This window comes from Lactuca sativa, chromosome 4 (assembly GCF_002870075.4).
Source record: "Lactuca sativa cultivar Salinas chromosome 4, Lsat_Salinas_v11, whole genome shotgun sequence".
Classification (NCBI taxonomy): Eukaryota; Viridiplantae; Streptophyta; class Magnoliopsida; order Asterales; family Asteraceae; genus Lactuca; species Lactuca sativa.
Window position 1 is genome coordinate 7,289,289 of NC_056626.2, and position 19,452 is coordinate 7,308,740.

General features: G+C 38.7%; 1 protein-coding gene across 1 annotated transcript; it reads left to right on the forward strand.

The window, feature by feature from the left end:
- The first annotated feature begins 16,687 nt into the window (after nt 1-16,687).
- LOC111891513 (uncharacterized) lies at nt 16,688-18,878 on the forward strand. The gene has a single exon (XM_023887573.3). It carries the CDS (start codon nt 16,894-16,896, stop codon nt 18,679-18,681), a length of 1,788 nt encoding a protein of 595 aa, XP_023743341.1. The 5' UTR covers nt 16,688-16,893; the 3' UTR covers nt 18,682-18,878.
- The last annotated feature ends 574 nt before the right edge of the window (nt 18,879-19,452 follow it).

Sequence of the window (19,452 nt, forward strand, 5' to 3'; positions counted from 1 at the left end):
CCCCTGAAAGGTGCGAGTGACTGAAATACCCAAAAAATGGTGTAGGGCCCCGAGATCCGACATTGCAAATTCCCGAGATAAAGTGGTAATTATGGACTTGAGAAATCCTGGATCAGATGCAGTTAAAACTATGTCGTCAACATATAAAAGTAGATAAGCAGTGTGTGCCCCATGAAGATATACAAATAATGAGTTATCACATACGCTGCTGCGAAAACCATTGGCAATAATAAATGTAGCAAAGCGACGGTACCAGGCGCGCAGAGCTTGTTTTAGGCCGTATAGAGACTTACGAAGACGACACACATGATGTGGGGCAGTAGTGTCAAAAAATCCCGGTGGTTGGTGCATATAGACAGTTTCATGAAGATCCGCATGTAGAAATGCATTCTTAACATCTAATTGGTGGATCGGCCATGCTCGGGAAACAGCTAGGCTTAAGACGGTGCGAATGGTGGTTGGTTTAACAACCGGGCTAAATGTCTCGTCACAATCAATACCAACCGTTTTTGATTTACCGTTGACCACGAGGCGAGCTTTGTATCGTTGTAAGATGAAATTTGTGGCGAAAAAGCCACATGCATCGTATAATTGGCCAATCTGTAGATCGTGGAACTAACTCCCACGTATCATTTTATTTTAACACATTAAATTCATTTTTCATGGCATCTAACCAGTTAGGATCCGAGAGGGCTTTAGTGTAGGAAGAGGGTACGAGTGAAATAGTTTTAGAGGATTGAGTATGGAGGTTAAGCAGTTGTCTAGGTTTGACAATGCCAAGATGGGATCGAGTGGTCATAGGGTGTTGATGGGTACTGGGTGGAGGAGGTGGGATGGGCGGTGATGGTGGTGGTGGTGTGGGTGGTGTCGTTGTGGTAATTGGCGGTGTAGGAGGTGTGGGGTTGGAGGATAAGTGCGGGAATAGGGATGTCGGGAGGGAGGAATCGATGTCAAGGAATTTATACAAGGAAGAAGATACGACATTAGCAAAGGGAAAATAGTGTTCGTCGAACACAACATGGCGGGATATGAGGACTTTACCGGTAGTGGGATCATAACAACGATATCCTCGAAAGTTGGTAGGGTAACCAAGGAAGACACAATGGATGGATCGAGTGTCTAGGTTGTTTTTTTGAGTAACGGAAGTATTAGGGTAGAATGTGCAACCAAAGACCCGTAAGTGATCATAAGTAGGGTGGCGGAGGTAGAGGGCATATGTAGGGGTATAGAAGTTTAATGTTTTAGTGGGTGTGATGTTATGAATGTAGGTGGCTATATGTAAGGCTTCGACCCAAAAGGATGGGGGAAGATGGGCATGAGCTAATAGTGATCGAACGATGTCATTTAGACGACGAATCATACGCTCAGCCTTACCGTTTTGTTGGGAAGTCTGAGGACAAGAGAAGCAAAATGTCAGACCATGTTGAGAGGCAAAGTTTTTAAACTCGGTATTGTCAAATTCTCCCCCTAAATCACATTGAAACGATTTAATTTTCTGGCTAAATTGAGTGTGTATGAGGGTATGGAATTTGGTAAAGTTGGTAAAGGTGTCTGATTTAAACTTTAGCGGGTAAATCCACACATATTGTGTGTGGCTATCGATGAGCACCATGTAATATTTTTAACCAGATTTGCTAAGAACAGGTGAGGTCCATAGATCACAATGGATTATATTAAATGGTGAAAAAGTAATAGAATAGGAATCCATAAAAGGTAAACGTTTGTTCTTAGAAATTTGACAAGAATGACAAATAGGTGTCATTTTATGTTTATTAAAAGAAATAAAGGAACGAGTACGAAGGAAATCTAAAGTTGCAGTGCCGGGATGTCCAAGACAGTTGTGCCAAACATCCCAAGAGAAGCCCGCAACCAGAGCAGTATGATAAGATCTAGGCGTGGTGAGTGGATAAAGGTCACCAGAGCTATTGTGGCGTGAAAGCATCCTCCCAGTCTTGAGTTCCTTCACAGAGAAACCATAAGGGTCAAATTCAACTGAGACATTATTGTCCCGTGTAAATTGACGAACGGATAGTAAGTTTTTGATGATATGGGGGGGGGGGGGGGGGTATAACAAATTTTTTTAAGAGCATATGTATGGTTTGGGATTTTGAAATGGGTGTGCCTGGATCCTAATACAGGAATATGATTACCATTTCCAACGAAAATAACTTTGTTAGAAGAAGATGCAGAAGGATACAAGATTTTACCAGATTTGGCTGTCAAGTGAGAGGAGGCTCCTGTATCCATATACCATGATGGGTCTGGTTTGTTGAGGTGCATTGCTTGAAATGCATGATGGAGCTTTGTAGGTTTTAAGGCATCGTAAGAGGGTTGGTGGTTCTAAGCAGTGGGCTGGGGCGATGGGTCAGTGGAATAAGCAACATGGGCCGCCTGTGGATTGTAACTCGTTGTTGTACCGGAGGTTGGAGGGTTTGACCAAGGTGTGGACCAAGGTGTCTGCTGAGTCGTGAGGTGCGGGCAGGGAGGAGGAGCCCACCAGGCCCAAGGAGGGTATGATGGACCAAGGTATCATTGAGGGGATTGGGTTCCAGTAGGGTAAAACTGTTGAGGATGACCACGGTTGGAGGAACCATGTCCCCCGTGACTGGAACGACCCGATTGGGTGTTACGACCACAACCCAGACCAGGAGGGCGATAGGAAACAGCTTGAGAATTGGTAAGCGGATGTTCATCAAGGGCTTGAGAAGAAACCATAGTGCTTGGGGCAGAGATGTTATGTCGAGCCGATTGGTGGTGTTGTTCTAATTGCAACATGCTGCATGCGGTATCCCAATGACGGGAGGCTTTGATTTATGAAGGAGGCGACCGTGTCGTATTCTGGTGGTAACCCGCGGACAAGTTGTAGGACGAGGCGATTTTCAGTGACGGGGCTTTTAACGTCCGAGAGTTGGTCCGCTAGGTCCTTGAGTTTTTGGCAATACTCGTCCAAGGAGGAGGCCGACTGTAAGGTGAGATTGGTAATTCGTGTTCGAGAGTTGCTGCATGAGATCCTTTGTTGTTGGTGAAGATCTCTTGAATTCGTAGCCATGCTTTATATGCAGTTGTATCTGTGTCCAGAACTCGAATGAGGAGGTCATCGGAAAGTGTGCCATATATCCATTGAAGGACGATGGCATCAATTTCAACCCAAGAATCATAAGTGTCGCTGGTTTTAGCAGGTGGCGCCGTACCGTCAATGTGATGAAGGACCTTATACCCACGAGCATGGAGCTTAAAAATCTTGACCCAGGAATTGTAGGTGACCTTGGTACCGTCAAGAACTCTAATTTTGTGTTGAATATTAGTGACAGTATAGACCGGATGCAGGGGAGGTTTAGGTGGTTGTTCATTGGGATCCATGGGGAAGGCCATAGCACTTGGCTGCAGGAAGAAAAGAAAGAAAATTAAATAGCTAGAAACCTAGGCTTTTGATACCATGTGTGAGAGGATAGAATTCCTTCCCTCCATTGATAATACCGAAACATATATATATATATATATATATATATATATATATATATATATATATATATATATATAATAACAATAATCAAGCCTAACTAATAGCCTAACAAATAGGAGGTAATTATCTATCCTGAAAATATAAGATATGTACAATATTTACCATATAACAATATATACTAATACTAATAAGAAGAAGTAGAAGCCACTAATTTGTATGTCTTCACCTTGTACACAATGTATCCATTTAAATTACCTATCAGCTTTGTAGTCGGACTTATTTTTTTCAAGACATCAATGACATACTTTTCGGTGATCTTCAACAAACTAAATTGTCTCTATCTAATAACTGCTTAGTTAGGTTTTGAGGGCATCCCAAAATGATGTGCTTATTATAATGAATATTACCAATTGTTTCATGACCTTTGACACTATTTCCAATAAAAACCATTTATTCGTATGTCTTCACCATGTAAACGACATATCCATTCAAATTACCCATCGACTTTGTAGTCTAGCTTACTCTTTTCAAGACATCAATGGAAAACTCATCGGTGATCTTTGAAAAAGTCCTCCGAACAGCGACGTCCGACATAGGTAGATTCTTCTAGAGACATATCTCTTCAATCAACTCATTGCCATAGCTTCTTTAGGGATAGGGGATGTGCCCCCCTCGCCCTTATTTTTTTTAGAATTAGTCCTCTATTATTAAAAATTTTACATATTAGGCCTAAGACTATAAAATTAGACTTTGCCCCCCCCATCGTTTCCAGTTTTTATACACATTATACTTTCGGCCCATTGGATTGATATCCTAGTTTTACCGTATGTGGCTATGCTGTGGTGATATGTTAGATCTGTATCCTGGTATATAGGATGTCGCTATGTTGTTTTGATGCGTTAGATCCGTATGATTATCTGTAGTTGTTGGCTTTGTGTTCATGTTTCTTGTTGCATATGTCGACATGTTGGTTTGGGTTGAGGTGGTCCTACTTTGTGTTGTAGGCCAGGACACCCGGGGAAAACTGGATAGGCTATAGGCCTTGCGAGGAGGTCTAGTCAGGTCGACGACCCGTAGAGCGGTTTGAATATGCTGTAGGCCCTATGATGCGGTCCAGTCAGGCCGGTTGCTTGTGGAACGGTCCAGATAGGTTATAGGCCCTACGAGGCGGTCCAATCATGCTGGCTACTCATGTTTGCATGCTTCCTTGTTATGTGGTGTGTTGGTACTTTGGGGGAACTCACTAAGTGTTGGGTAACTGTTTTAGTTTTATTTCAGGTACTTTAGAGAACCATGGCAAGGCGAAGGCATGACCGTACACATCCTTGGTTTTATGATTCATTGGATATTGGGAGACTCTAATTTTAAAGAATGTTTTAAAAACAATGGTTTTGTAAACATTTCTTTATAGTAAATTGGTTGTTTTGAAAAGTTTAAATTTATTATGATTTTTGGGATGTTACATCAGACATGCCTTGAAAACTCATTAGGCCGAGTCGAAGGTGCCAAAGACAGGACTAATCTGGATCAGAAAGAGACTTTGAAAAAACTACAACATCACTCGAAATTGTTTGCCCGTCAAGAAAATAGAGATATGAGGTTTTGTGATTGACTCTCAGTTTGTTAGAACCATCTTTGAATACCCTGAGAACTCCACCTTTACCAGAAAACTTGTATCCCCTTTTATCAAAGGAGCTGAGAGATAATAAGTTTCTTCTGAGGTCAGGAACATATCTAACTTCCCCAATGGTTCTGATAAACTCGTCAAACATACGGATTCTGACTGAGCCATGTCCAACAACTGGACATGTAGAATTTTTACCCATCAGAACATAGCCTTGTTTAACATTTTCAAATGTGTAAAACCAACTTATGCTGTGACACATATGAAAAGTACAACCAGAATCGAGTATCTATTCACCACTGAATCAAGTTTATCTAAATAAACCGTGAGAAGTTCTTCAATACAACCGACCTCTTCTACATCGGCTTCACCTGAAGTGTTACCTTGTTTACCATTTGCTGTTACTTTCTCTTTATTCTTCAACTTGAAGCATTCATCAATCGCATGTACCTTCTTGCGATAGTAATTACAAAACTTTCGTTTGCTTTTAGACTTGGAACTGGTCCTGTTGGAAGATTGAGGATTTTTAACCCTAACTGTTGTTCTTCCTCGGGGATTTAAACCTTTGACTTTCGCATCACTTGAACCACCACTGGTAATATGCTTCATCTTATATTTTGAATCCAAAGCTGTAAATACTTCATCTAAGACAAGAGTATCACGACTATAGATGATAGTATCACGAAAATGGTTGTAGCATTCAGACAACGAAGATAACAAGAATAACGTTAAATCTTCATCTTCATATTGGACATCCATATTCTCTAAGTTACTTACTAACTCTTCGAATATGGATAAATGTTCAGCTAAAGAGCCTCCTGCAATCATTTTAAGATTGAACAAACGCTCCTTTAAATGCATCTTGTTTGGCAGGCTCTTCAACATCAATAATTGCTCCAATTTTAACCACAAAGCAACCGTTGAAGTTTCTTTCAAAACATCTTTCAAAACATCGTTTGACAAATGCAAAGGAATCTGGGATTGAGCTTTTAAATACTTCATCTCTTTTTCTTCTTCTGTCAACGAAGCGAGCATCTTCTCGGAATCTAGAAGCGCCTTGTGTAAATCCATCTGAATAAGAACATCTTTCATCTTAACTTCCCACAGGGGAAATCTGGTGTTTCGGTCCAACAACGAAATATCGTACTTCATTGAAGACATGATCAATCACTTGATAAAATGATCCCAATAAACTAATATTAAAACCCGAAAACTGTGATACCAATTGTAGTAAACAAAGAGAGTAAGATGCACTAAAACGAAAAAGCCCTAATGTATCAAACAACCAAGAAATCCGAATAATGAGAACAATATTAGTTCAAGCGGAATAGGACTAAGATATCAAACCATTATCAATTACATGCAATGAAAAATACCAAGAAAAAGTAAATCAAAAGAGACACATAGATTTACTTGGAAAACCTAAATCGGGAAAAACTACGGGCAGAGGAAGTCAATAACCAATCCACTAAAATATTGCAGTGTTTATAGAGCAAGAAAGGAAGAAGAAGTAGAAGTCTTCAAAACTCTCTCTCTATCTCTCCTTTGTCTCTCCTCAAAGAAATCTGCGTTTAATGAGATTAAAAAAGGGAAAAGGTTTGATCAATTTGGCTAATTTGGTTCTTTAGTAAAGTAATATATGCATTTCAGAAACAAGCCATTTTTAGACATGAAGACACCCCTTTTAGACTATGGTGCCCCTTTTAGACCTGAACAATGGTGCCCTTTTTAGACCCAAAACAGCCAAATTAGACCTGAAAAAAGATAAAATTACCCTTAAACTAAACAAAACTTGTTAATTTTGGAAAACATATTGTTGGATATAGTGTCTAAGTCCATAACTATATTTGGTATGTACTTGACCCGACCCGGCATGGTCCATTTGGGTTGCACTTCACCCGAACAATTTATGGATAATCTGTTGAGAATAGTACAAGTTATGATTTATTAATATATTATAAGTTCTAATATATTAATATAAGATCATATTATTTAATTAGTATTGATCTATAATTAATCTAGGATTAATTTAGAGATCAAAGATATTACTAATTAAATATGGGCTTCTATATTTATATAGTGTGTGTTAAGGCTTATTTGGAATGGGCTAGGCTTGCATGGAAAAGTCCATGGATACTTCATGGAGCTTTAACCCATGGATCTCATGGAAATGAAGAGACATAGGTATTAGGGTTTACATGGATGTAACCCTAATCCACCACACTATATAAAGGAGGCTTTGGTTCTTGAAATCACACTAGTTGACTCTTGTTGAGGTGAGGGCCGATTTCAAGATAGTAGTGACTATTCTCTCAAAGTTCCAAGTTTGTGGTGATTTGTGATTTCCATTTGAGGCATCCACATTATTGGTGCTGGCTCTAAAACTCCAAGGAATCAACTACAACTACAAGGTAAGTATTTCTACTAGCTTTATTTGATTCAAGTTCCCCATGCCATGCTAGTTAGGATATGAAACTTGGAAAAATAATTATTTGCATGTATCTTAGACAAACATAGTGATGGGTTTTTGTCATAAGACATCCTATGTGCTCATACAAACCCTAATGCTTGGATCTAGGTTTCTCTATTGTACATGCTTTGAATCCAAGACTATAAACCCTAATTCTAGCATATGGAAATCAATATTAACATATAATTAGGTTTAATATATTACCTTGATTGTTATGTAGCAATAACAATCCCAATTCCTCCTTGAATTGACTTTGGAAGGCTTAGAGTCACAAGTGTCACTCCTCTAATGGCTCACAAACACCATAAGAAAGAGGATGAAGAGGAGAGAGGATAGAGGCTGCCGAAAACGTGTTCTAACCCTAGAAAAGAAGTTCCCCACGTTTTTGAGCCTTAAGGGTTCTATATATAGTGAGGCTATTAGGGTTATCTAACAAGGAAACCCTAATTTGGTTGCTCAAGCCCTAAGCAACCCATAGACTCCTTTAATCAAGCCCTTGGACGATTTCCTTATGGGCTTCCCATAAGAATTCGTCCACCTCTTGATTTAAGACAATCCATGGCCCAAATTGCAATTATCTTATAATTACAATTCCAGTCCCTTAAGTTTAATTAATCTCTTTTAGTCACAAAACTAATTACAAATTAATTATTGACTAATATTAATTAAAAAATATGATTTCTCCTTTAATATATTATTCCCATAATATATTAATAAATCATATATAATCCTTTCTCTCCATAATTCATCCTATCAAGTTGCTTTGGTGAAGACAACCCAAAAGGACCATGCACCATCGGGTCAAGTACAAACCAAAATAGTTATGGACTTAGACACTAATCCAACACATAGATCCAAGGTTTATTAGGGTTGCATGTACACTTAGGAAGTGTTAGAATGCTCAAAACCCATCAGTGGTATCAGAACCTAGGCTTGTTTGTTTGATACTTGATGCAAAATAATTGAAAAGGTCGAAAAACTTGCTGTCTGCCTGATGAACTCGCCGAGTCCATGGGGGGACTCGCCGAGTTCATGTGTATCTTCAACCTACTCGCCGAGTAGGTTCATGCACTTGGCGAGTAGAAGCCACAGAGTGCAAATTTTCGACTTTAGTTGTTGGAAATGGACTAGAAACATTACCCTAAACTGTTTTGGTACTTGAAAACTTGTTTTAGATGGTGTAATGTCTTTGTTAATCCATTTACAACAACTTGTTATCAAAATTACAAAGTTTTATGTGTAATTTTTGATTCATGAAAGTGTTCATATTCATGTTCTTGATGTTATGATGTTTAGATGATCATAGGAATTATTTGTAACCTATGTGGTAGTTTAATTCTTGATCATAATGTGTTTTAATGGAGTCCATAACTTGTCCTCAAGTTATGGAAAACCAAAAGTCACTTGAATTAAAAACCATTAAAAGAACACAAGAGTTAGAAAAATCAAGAGTCTTCATTTTTATTACTCTATTAAACTCATAAGTTACAAGAAATGAAAAGTTTTGAAAGTTTACAAAACTTGCCCTCAAGTTTTGGAACAACTAAAGTCATATTAAAAACTTTAGTTCCAACCCTTAGAATTTTAAAAGTTAAAATTCAACCCTTATACTTATAATATTATAAGTTAATAATATATATATATATATATATATATATATATATATATATATATATGTATGTATGTATGTATGTATGTATGTATGTATGTATAAGATTAAAGTTGTCTTACCGCTAGTACGCCTCATTCACGAAGCCGGTCTATAAGGTTGTTGCCTATAAAATGGCAACTTAATGGGTGTCCACTCCCACCCACCGCTTGCTTGACTGGTGGAGGGTCGTTAGCCGAACGGGTAAGACAAGGACTTATAAATTCTCATTAAAAGCATGATGAATATTATAAAGTAACTAAATGTTTTTATTAAATTCCCAATCTTAGTTACTTTAGGAATAATGTGAATAAGGTGCTAATCCATGAAATTACACTTTACACTTTGTCTAAGTCGTTAGTGGAGCGTGTGTGGTTAACCGACACACTAACTTGGACTTAACAAGGTAGGTAAAGGGTGACTTAATATTTATCATAGTATCGATGGAGCGTGTGTGGTTAACCGGCACATCGATTGAGGGGTAATTTATTAAGGGTACCAAGTAATTTGCATGGTTACTTCACACCTCGTTTTGTGATCCTCGGCATCCCAGTCACAAAACTTGGAGGGCACACTCGAGATTGAAACATGCCTTTGAAAAGTTCATTGAATCTCAAAAGAATCTAGGAGTTTCTAAGAACCAAATTAAATATTTTAATATTTCGACTTTGGTGGAAATTGGTGAATCGTCATTCACCTACCTTTCAAATATGTTATTACTTAGATTACGACATACCTCTTCTAAGTATAATATATTGTGATTGGGCCCTAGCCTTAATATTACATTTGGGTGTTTTATTAAGGACTATCTCTATATCTAAACTAATTCTTTCTTTCTTCTCTTACTAGATGTCTGCAAACAACGCTGCTTCTAGCTCTAATCCTAATGGCTCCTTTTCTCTTATGAACTTGTGTGGGAAAGTCACTTTTGATGGATCCAATTTTAATGAATGGATCAGAAACATCAGAATGATTACTCGCTACGAGGACAAGGAATATGTCCTCTATAAGGAGCTTAAGGAGATTGATGAGACAGTTGCTACTCCTCAAGAGATCGCTGAGTTTAGGGCACATGAAAGGGATGCCACCAAAGTGGCATGCATCATGATGGCCACTATGACCGCGGATCTCCAAAAATCCTATGAAGATTTCTACCCCTATGAGATGCACCAAGACTTGATGGAAAGATACCATCAAAGTGCTCGTCAAGAGAGGTATGAAATCATCTCCTCCATGATAACAACTCGCACGAAGGATGGTGAACCCATCACGGGCCACATGCAGAAAATGCAAAGATTTGTGGACCGTTTGTTGAAGCTAAATGTGAACTTCCCTGAGGAGCTTGCAATAGATATCATTTTTCACTCCTTACCTTCATGTTATGATCAATTCCACATGACATACCACATGAACAAGGAAAATGTCACATTCAGTAAACTTCAAGGACTCTTAAAGACCGCGAAAAGTGGTCTTAAAGGTAAGGCGATTGTTACTCCTACTCCTACCAACTCCGCCCCTGTCTTGGCAATCGGGAAAGGACGAGGGAAAAAGAGAAAGAGTTCTTCGAAGGGTACCAAGGTTAGGACCCTTGATGGCTCTTCTTCAAGTGGAACCAAGAAAGGTTTCATCACTCCTTCTTCTGACCCAAAAGAGGCTGAATGCTTCTATTGCCATGAAAAGGCACATTGGAAGTGGAACTGCCCAAAGTACCAGCAAGATGTGAAGGATGGGAAAGTTAAACCCAACCATGCATGTATTTACACTATCTTATCTAATAACCCACCCCATTATAATTCTTGGGTCCTTGATACCGGTTGTGGTATTCATATATGTTCTGATTTACAGGGACTAAGAAGAAGTGAGAATGTGGAGCAAGGAAGAATAAACTTGATCATGGGAAACAGGAAAGCTTCACCTGTCACAAAGATTGGAGTTTATACTTTATCGCTAAGTAGTGGGTTTAGTTTAGATTTGAATAAATGTTGTTATTCGCCAGAAATGGCAAGAAATATTATTTCCTTTCATGCATTGTATAAACAAGGTTTCACCTTTTCATTTGATAATGAAGTTGGTTCGATTAATGCTTTCTTTAATAATGTTCTTTATTTTAAAGCATTACCTTGTGATGGCATGTATGAAACAGTATTTGTGGTTGATAACTTAGGAAATAATGTATTGTGTATTGATTCTGTTAATAATAATAACTTGGATAAAGCATCATTATGGCATTGTCGTCTTGGACATATAAGCAAGAAACGCATAGGCCAACTCCAAAAGGATGGAGTCTTGGAGTCGTTTGACCTAAAGTCAGATGATAGTTGCGAATCATGCTTACTTGGAAAAATGACAAAGTCACCCTTCACAGGCTCTTGTGAGAGGGGTGAAGGTTTGTTGGACCTTGTACACATGGATGTGTGTGGACCTTTCAAACATGCCACAAGGGATGCTAATCGTTATTATTTGACTTTTACTGATGATTACAGTAGATATGGATATGTGTACTTGATCAAGCATAAGTCAGAGACTTTCGAAAGGTTTAAGGAATTTAAACAGGAAGTCGAGAATCAATTGGGCAGGAACATTAAGATGCTTCGATCCGATCGAGGTGGTGAGTATCTTAGTTCAGAGTTCCTCGACTATCTTAGGGAATGTGGGATTGTCTCACAATTGACACCTCCCAGGACACCGCAGTTGAATGGTGTAGCTGAGAGGCATAATCGAACCTTGTTGGATATGGTTCGTTCCATGATGAGTCGAGCTTCACTACCAATCTCATTCTGGGGGTATGCCTTAGAGACCGCCACCCATATTCTTAATCTAGTCCCTACAAAGAAAGTTGCCAAAACTCCTCACAAGATGTGGACTGGTAAAGTACCCAACCTAGACCACATCAAGATTTGGGGTTGCGAGGCTTTTGTGAGGTTCGAGACTCATGACAAGCTAGAACCCCGAAGCGAGAGGTGTATTTTCATCGGCTACCCACAAAGATCCTTTGGTTACCTCTTCTACAGACCTAGTGATAATATGGTCTTTGTAGCAAGAAGAGGAGTCTTTCGAGAGAGAGAGAGAGAGAGATAGAGAGAGAGAGAGAGAGAGAGTTTATAAGCCAAGGAGACAGTGGGAGGCAAATTGATCTTGAAGAAATTCAAGAGTCAAGCGGTGAAGGAACTTCAAACCCTAACCCTCAACTTCAGGAGGAAACTCCTGTTGAGCCAATTGGCGAATATGTACCTCTGAGGCGTTCCACAAGAGTTAGGAATGCACCTGAGCATTACTATGGTTTCCATATTACTGCGGAAGGTGAGACACTTATTAGTGATGAGACACTAGTAGGTCTGGATGAACCTAACAGTTACGCGGAAGCCATGGCAGGCTCCGAGTCTGCAAAATGGAAAGAGGCTATGGATAGCGAGATACAATCCATGTATGACAATCAAGTTTGGAACTTGATTGAGAATGTACCAGGTCGTAAGACTGTAGGGTGCAAATCGATCTTCAAGAAGAAGACCGACATGGATGGTAATGTACACACTTATAAGGCACGACTGGTTGCAAAGGGTTATTCTCAAACTCCGGGAGTTGATTATGATGAAACTTTTTCACCAGTGGCCAAGATAAAGTCTATTAGGGTTCTGTCAGCCATTGCTGCATTTCATGACTATGAAATATGGCAAATGGATGTCAAAACCGCTTTTCTTAATTGAAAGTTGGCTGAAGATGTTTACATGGTTCAGCCAGAGGGTTTTGTCAGTACAGAGTACCCCAATAGAGTGTGTAAACTCGAGAAATCCATTTATGGATTGAAACAGGCACCTCGCAGATGGAATCTTTGCTTTGATGAGAAAGTCAAGGAATTTGGCTTTTCAAGGAGTGAAGATGAATCTTATGTCTATGTCAAGGCTAGTGGGAGCATAGTCAGCTTTTTGGTACTGTATGTGGATGACATACTACTCATAGGAAATGACATCCCAACCCTGCAGGAAGTAAAGTCCTGGCTTGGGAAGTGTTTCGCTATGAAGGACCTTGGTGAAGCTGCCTATATCCTAGGGATAAGGATTTTGAGAAACAGGAGTAAAAGACTAATTGGACTTAGTCAAAGCACCTATGTGGAAAAAGTGTTGAAAAGACTCAACATGCATAATTCCAAGAAAGGTGAGTTACCCATTCAGAGTAACGCCAGATTGAGTAAGACACAAAGCCTTAGTACTGAGGCTGAGATAGCAGAAATGAGTCGACTACCTTATGCTTCAGTTGTAGGATCTATCATGTATGCTATGACGTGTACTCGACCTGATGTAGCCTTTGCTTTGAGCATGGTTAGCAGGTATCAGGGGAACCCTGGCAAGGCACACTGGACTGCGGTAAAGAATATCCTCAAGTACCTGCGAAGGACTAAGGACTGGGTCCTTACCCTTGGTGGGAGTGATGACTTGAGAGTTGTAGGGTATAGTGATGCTAGCTTCCAGACTGATAGGGATAATTTCCGCTCTCAGTCAGGCTGGGTCTTTACCTTAAACGGAGGAGCAATCACTTGGAAGAGTTCCAAGCAGGAGACAGTGACTGATTCCACTTGTAAATTAGAGTATATAGCAGCAAGCGAGGCAGCAAAGGAGGCTATATGGCTAAAGAACTTCATCGGAGACCTTGGAGTTGTACCAGCTATAAAAGAGCCAATGGAGATTTTCTGTGACAGCAATAGTGCGGTTGCCTTAGCCAAGGAACCAAGAGATCATGGGAGATCCAGGCACATTGACAGAAAATATCACTTCATCAGACATCGAATAGAAGAAGGAATCCTCGTGGCAAAGAGGGTATCATCGGATGAGAACCCAGCAGATCCCCTCACGAAGGGACTGAGTAGGGTTAAGCATCTCCAGCATGCTCGGAGCATAGGGCTGAAGGATGATATAAGCTTTAGTAGTTAGATAAATTATGAAATTTGTAAAGTGTAATTGACATTAGATGATGAATAAAAGGTGTTTTATTTATGAGTAAAGTGTTGCTATCTCTTGTCGATCGTTTACTATATTTCGTTTGTATGTTTTGACTTCCAGAATAATTATGATTGGTATATCATATTATTCAAACCTCCACAGTCGGTCATATGTCGGAAGTAGGTATGAATCAATACTGTCATGATTGGTTGCAGAGGTCTAAGGTGTTGGACATGGCTACAACAATCATGAGTGCTCATAAGTTCTGAGCATTGGACTCAACCCACGCTCACTGGAATCACTTCATGGAATTTTATCTCGAGTGATCGTGAGATGGTAATATCATATAAGTCTTCAAACCTAGAGATATGACTTGTTACTTACGAGTTGGTTATGCATTGATTGTACGAAAACGCATTGGTAACTCGATGTTATAAAACGTTCCTTTGTGTATAATTCAATGAGTGGTAGAACAAACATATAAGTCGAAGTTTATCTGTTCCTTCTTGGATTAGAAGCTGATATCTGGGCCCCTTGATGATTTTGTTTTGACCTATGTACCGGGCCCGGTCAGAACTAAATTGATGTGTTCAGTTAAGTTCTATGTCAAACAAATCGGAAATAGGGAAACAAATGTTGGGCAGTAAGTAAGACCATGTTCCATGTATGTGTCCGGCTGATATCTAGAACAGAGGATTATATGATCACTTATCTAAAATGGCACGTTCTAGTTCAACAGAGTTTAAAGAGCTACGATTGCTTATCGGTTCCTGAAGTCATACCTGCAACTATAGTTATTAGACTTATCCAAGTGGGAGACTGTCGGATATAGTGTCTAAGTCCATAACTATATTTGGTATGTACTTGACCCGACCCGGCATGGTCCATTTGGGTTGCACTTCACCCGAACAATTTATGGATAATCTGTTGAGAATAGTACAAGTTATGATTTATTAATATATTATAAGTTCTAATATATTAATATAAGATCATATTATTTAATTAATATTGATCTATAATTAATCTAGGATTAATTTAGAGATCAAAGATATTACTAATTAAATATGGGCTTCTATATTTATATAATGTGTGTTAAGGCTTATTTGGAATGGGCTAGGCTTGCATGGAAAAGTCCATGGATACTCCATGGAGCTTTAACCCATGGATCTCATGGAAATGAAGAGACATGGGTATTAGGGTTTACATGGATGTAACTCTAATCCACCACACTATATAAAGGAGGCTTTGGTTCTTGAAATCACACTAGTTGACTCTTGTTGAGGTGAGGGCCGATTTCAAGATAGTAGTGACTATTCTCTCAAAGTTCCAAGTTTGTGGTGATTTGTGATTTCCATTTGAGGCATCCACACTATTGGTGCTAGGCTCTAAAACTCCAAGGAATCAACTACAACTACAAGGTAAGTATTTCTACTAGCTTTATTTGATTCAAGTTCCCCATGTCATGCTAGTTAGGATATGAACCTTGGAAAAATAATTATTTGCATGTATCTTAGATAAACATAGATCCAAGGTTTATTAGGGTTGCATGTATACTTAGAAAGTGTTAGAATGCTCAAAACTCATCACATATTTCCACACATCTTAAACAAATAAAGTAATGGGCACATGGGTGGTGAAGCACCCGTAATCGATATCGACTTAGTAATAACATACTCATTTGTTGTTGTATCAAAACCTTTCATAGACGGAAATAAAGGTCCTTACGAGTAGAAATTATAACTCTAGTGTACATGGTTGAAGATGATGTTGGGAACAAGCACAACATAATACATGTTAAAGAAATACTTTATTGTGAACAAATATCAAACCTTGTATTGGTTTATAAATATTACCCACGAATAAACCATGACTATGAAAATTTAATAAAATATCTTTTATAATGTTCTCAAAATTCAAAAATAAAGATTATAATAATATAAAAGACAGGTATTTTAATGCTAGTGGATGTCATGTCATAGTTATTTAAGGCAAAGACTTTACATCTTAGCTTTCTCCACCTTCATCTTATTTTACTTTACCACAATGATCGTCACATAGAGAGAGAGTCACATATATATATATATATATATATATATATATATATATATATATATATATATATATATATATAGAGAGAGAGAGAGAGAGAGAGAGAGAGAGAGAGAGAGAGAGAGCAAATCCAACATAGTGTTTGCCGTAGATGAGGTGGTAATCCATGATACCTACCAACGGCAGCCACACTCTTTGGCCTAAAGAATAACTCTAAACAAATAGATGAAAATATTGAGTTATTTAAAAGAAATTAAATTAAATTATCTCTTACATTTTATGTCTATAATTATTCTTATCTATTATAATTATGACAAATTACTATTTAATTTTATTTTATTTGATATATTCTTATATATCAGTTAAAAAAATATAGAATAATAATATTTGTTATAATTTTATGTCTAGTTATTTAATAATATACAGTGTCGACATTAAATAATGTAATTCCCAGAGAATTTGAGGAGTCATTCTCTGTAATTAACATGTAAAAACCGCACAATTTCCTAGAACTTCCGCGGAATCCGAAAACATCCTCAACAAAACCAAACTACACTCCGAGAAAGCGCAGACCATTGACCATTTTCTTCGTGATAACGTAAAAACTAAAAACCTCGCCGTGTTTTGAACACCAGGATTCCACCCAACCAACTTCAGTTTCAAACTCCAATTTTCCAACTTCCATTCCATCTCTTCCATTAACCAATGGACTTCGCCGCCGGCGAAGACCCACAACAACAACAACCGATCGAACACATCTTATCGTTCCCAATAATTCTATCTGATCGAATCCGTCAAGCCGTCGACGAATCAAAATCCTACAAACTCGAATGTACCGAAGTCGGAAAACTCGTCGACCGTCTCTCTCAGATGCTCCGGTCTTTCGTCCGGTTCACCAACACCGCGCCTTCCCTCTACGACCGCCCCGTCCGCCGTGTCTTCACCGACGTTACCAGAACTCTAAAACGTGCCCTAGTTCTTGTACGGAAGTGCCGCCGTCGAAGTGTGTTTCTCCGTGTCGTCACTATCGTAGGCGCCGCTGATTTCAGGAAACTTTTTAACCTTCTTGATGCATCAATTGGTGACATGAAATGGTTGCTTAGCATATTCGACACCGGCGGAGATTTCGGTGTTGTTCTATCTTTACCCCCAATTGCGAGTAATGATCCAATTTTGGCATGGGTTTGGTCTTATATATCTTCACTTTATTTATGTCCTTTAAATGTTAAAATCGAAGTCGCAAATGGGTTATGTTCATTAGCACATGATAACGATAGAAACAAAAAAATCATAGTAGCAGAAGGTGGAATTCCGCCATTGTTAAAGCTTCTGAAAGAAGATACATCACCGGAAGCCCAAATTACGGCCTCCAACACACTCTTTAACCTGGCAAACAATCAAGACAGGGCTAGGTTAATCACAAACGAGCTTGGTGTCCCAATTATAGTACAATCTTTTCAGAAATCTCCAATTAGGGTTCAGATATCGATCGTGAAATTAATTTCCAGAATGGCGGAAAACGATGAAGTTTCACAAGAGGCATTTGCTAGAGAGAATGTGATCAGACCACTCGTTACATTGTTATCATTTGAAACATTCGTAGGCAATGATTCCCAGAAGCAAAGTATTCATTCGATTGTCCAGTTTAACAAACAAGATACAAGAAATTACACTTCATCTTCTTCAATGTGGTCGATTAACAGAAAAGAGAGACAAAACGAGCCATCTGAATTGAAACTGGAATTGAAAACTAATTGTGCGAAAGCCTTATGGATGCTTGCAAGAGGTAATCTTGCAAACAGTAGGATAATAACAGACACAAAAGGGTTACTCTGTTTAGCTAAAATTATCGAGACAGAAAAAGGTGAATTGCAGATCAACTGTTTGATGAATGTCATGGAAATCACAGCTGCAGCCGAATCAAATCCCGATCTCAGACGCGCAGCTTTCAAGACAAATTCCCCTGCCGCAAAAGCCGTAATCGACCAACTCTTGAGACTAATTCACGATTCCGATTCCGGTTCTGATTCCGATTCCGACGACTCTCCAATCAAGATTCCGGCGATCAGAGCGATCGGTTATCTGGCTCGAACTTTCCCCGCTAGAGAAACCCGCATCATCGGTCCGCTCGTGAAACAACTCGGTCACTGGAATCCGGACGTTGGAACGGAATCAGCCATGGCCCTCGGGAAATTCGCTTGCCCAGAGAATTTTCTATGCACAGAGCATTCAAAGACTATAATTGAATTTGATGGGGTGATGCCTTTGATGAGATTGTTGAGAGGGAGTGAGAAGACAAAGTATCATGCGTTAGTGCTTTTGTGTTACCTTGCTATGAATGTTGGAAACAGTGAGGCTCTTGTACATGCGAGAGTGTTGACAGCTTTAGAAGGGGCTGATAAAGGCATTGTGGGTCAGCATTCGGAGTTGAAAGATTTGGTGGTTCAAGCTATTTATCATCTAAATATGTATCATGCTGCTGTTGTTCCTTAAAGACACTAAGTATATTCGCATTTAAGAATTTTGAGGTGGCAACTATGCATTTTAGGCTAACAATTAATTATTTACACTTGTAAATGTATAGCAACTACTACTAGTATTAAATTGGTGACTTTGGTGGTTGATGTAAATCTTTGTTATATCTTATATGTGATGGGACTGGACCAACTTTCAAGGGTTCTTTTGGTTAAGGACATTAACTTCTTTTCAGTAGAACAGAGATGTGAGTTATTCTTTTTCCCACATTTCACTAAACCACTCAGGTTCTTTTCTGATGCATTTCAGAGATTTCCATGGCAATCAATCTTTCTTTTGGGTACCATGATTCCATAACTTAGGCTTACTACGTACCAGAGGCATTCCGATATGTTTTTTTAGACTGATTGTAATGCTGATTTTTACAGCTTTGAACGAATTTTTTTTACCTAATTAAAAATATAATCCATTTATAGTTATTAGGTTTTAAATATAATTAACATTAATATGATTATTATATATAGGGGTAATTACTAATCTAGCCAATTTAAGGGGGTAATTAGCAATTTTTAGCCAAAAATTAGTAGATAGCCAAAAATAGCCCACGAAACCGTAGGTTTCGAGATTCGCCTACTGTTTCGCCATTTCGTCTACTGTTTCGCGTTTTGTATAAAAAAAAAGAATCATTTTTCACATACAAAACCGTAGGTAATATATAACTTACGGTTTTCTCTCTAATACCTACGGTTTCCCAAACCGTAGGCTACTGTTTTGGCGAAAAAAAACTAT

What these genes read in the sequence shown, in the direction of transcription:
- LOC111891513 (XM_023887573.3), top strand. Translation starts at nt 16,894, where the DNA reads ATGGACTTCGCCGCCGGCGAAGACCCACAACAACAACAACCGATCGAA.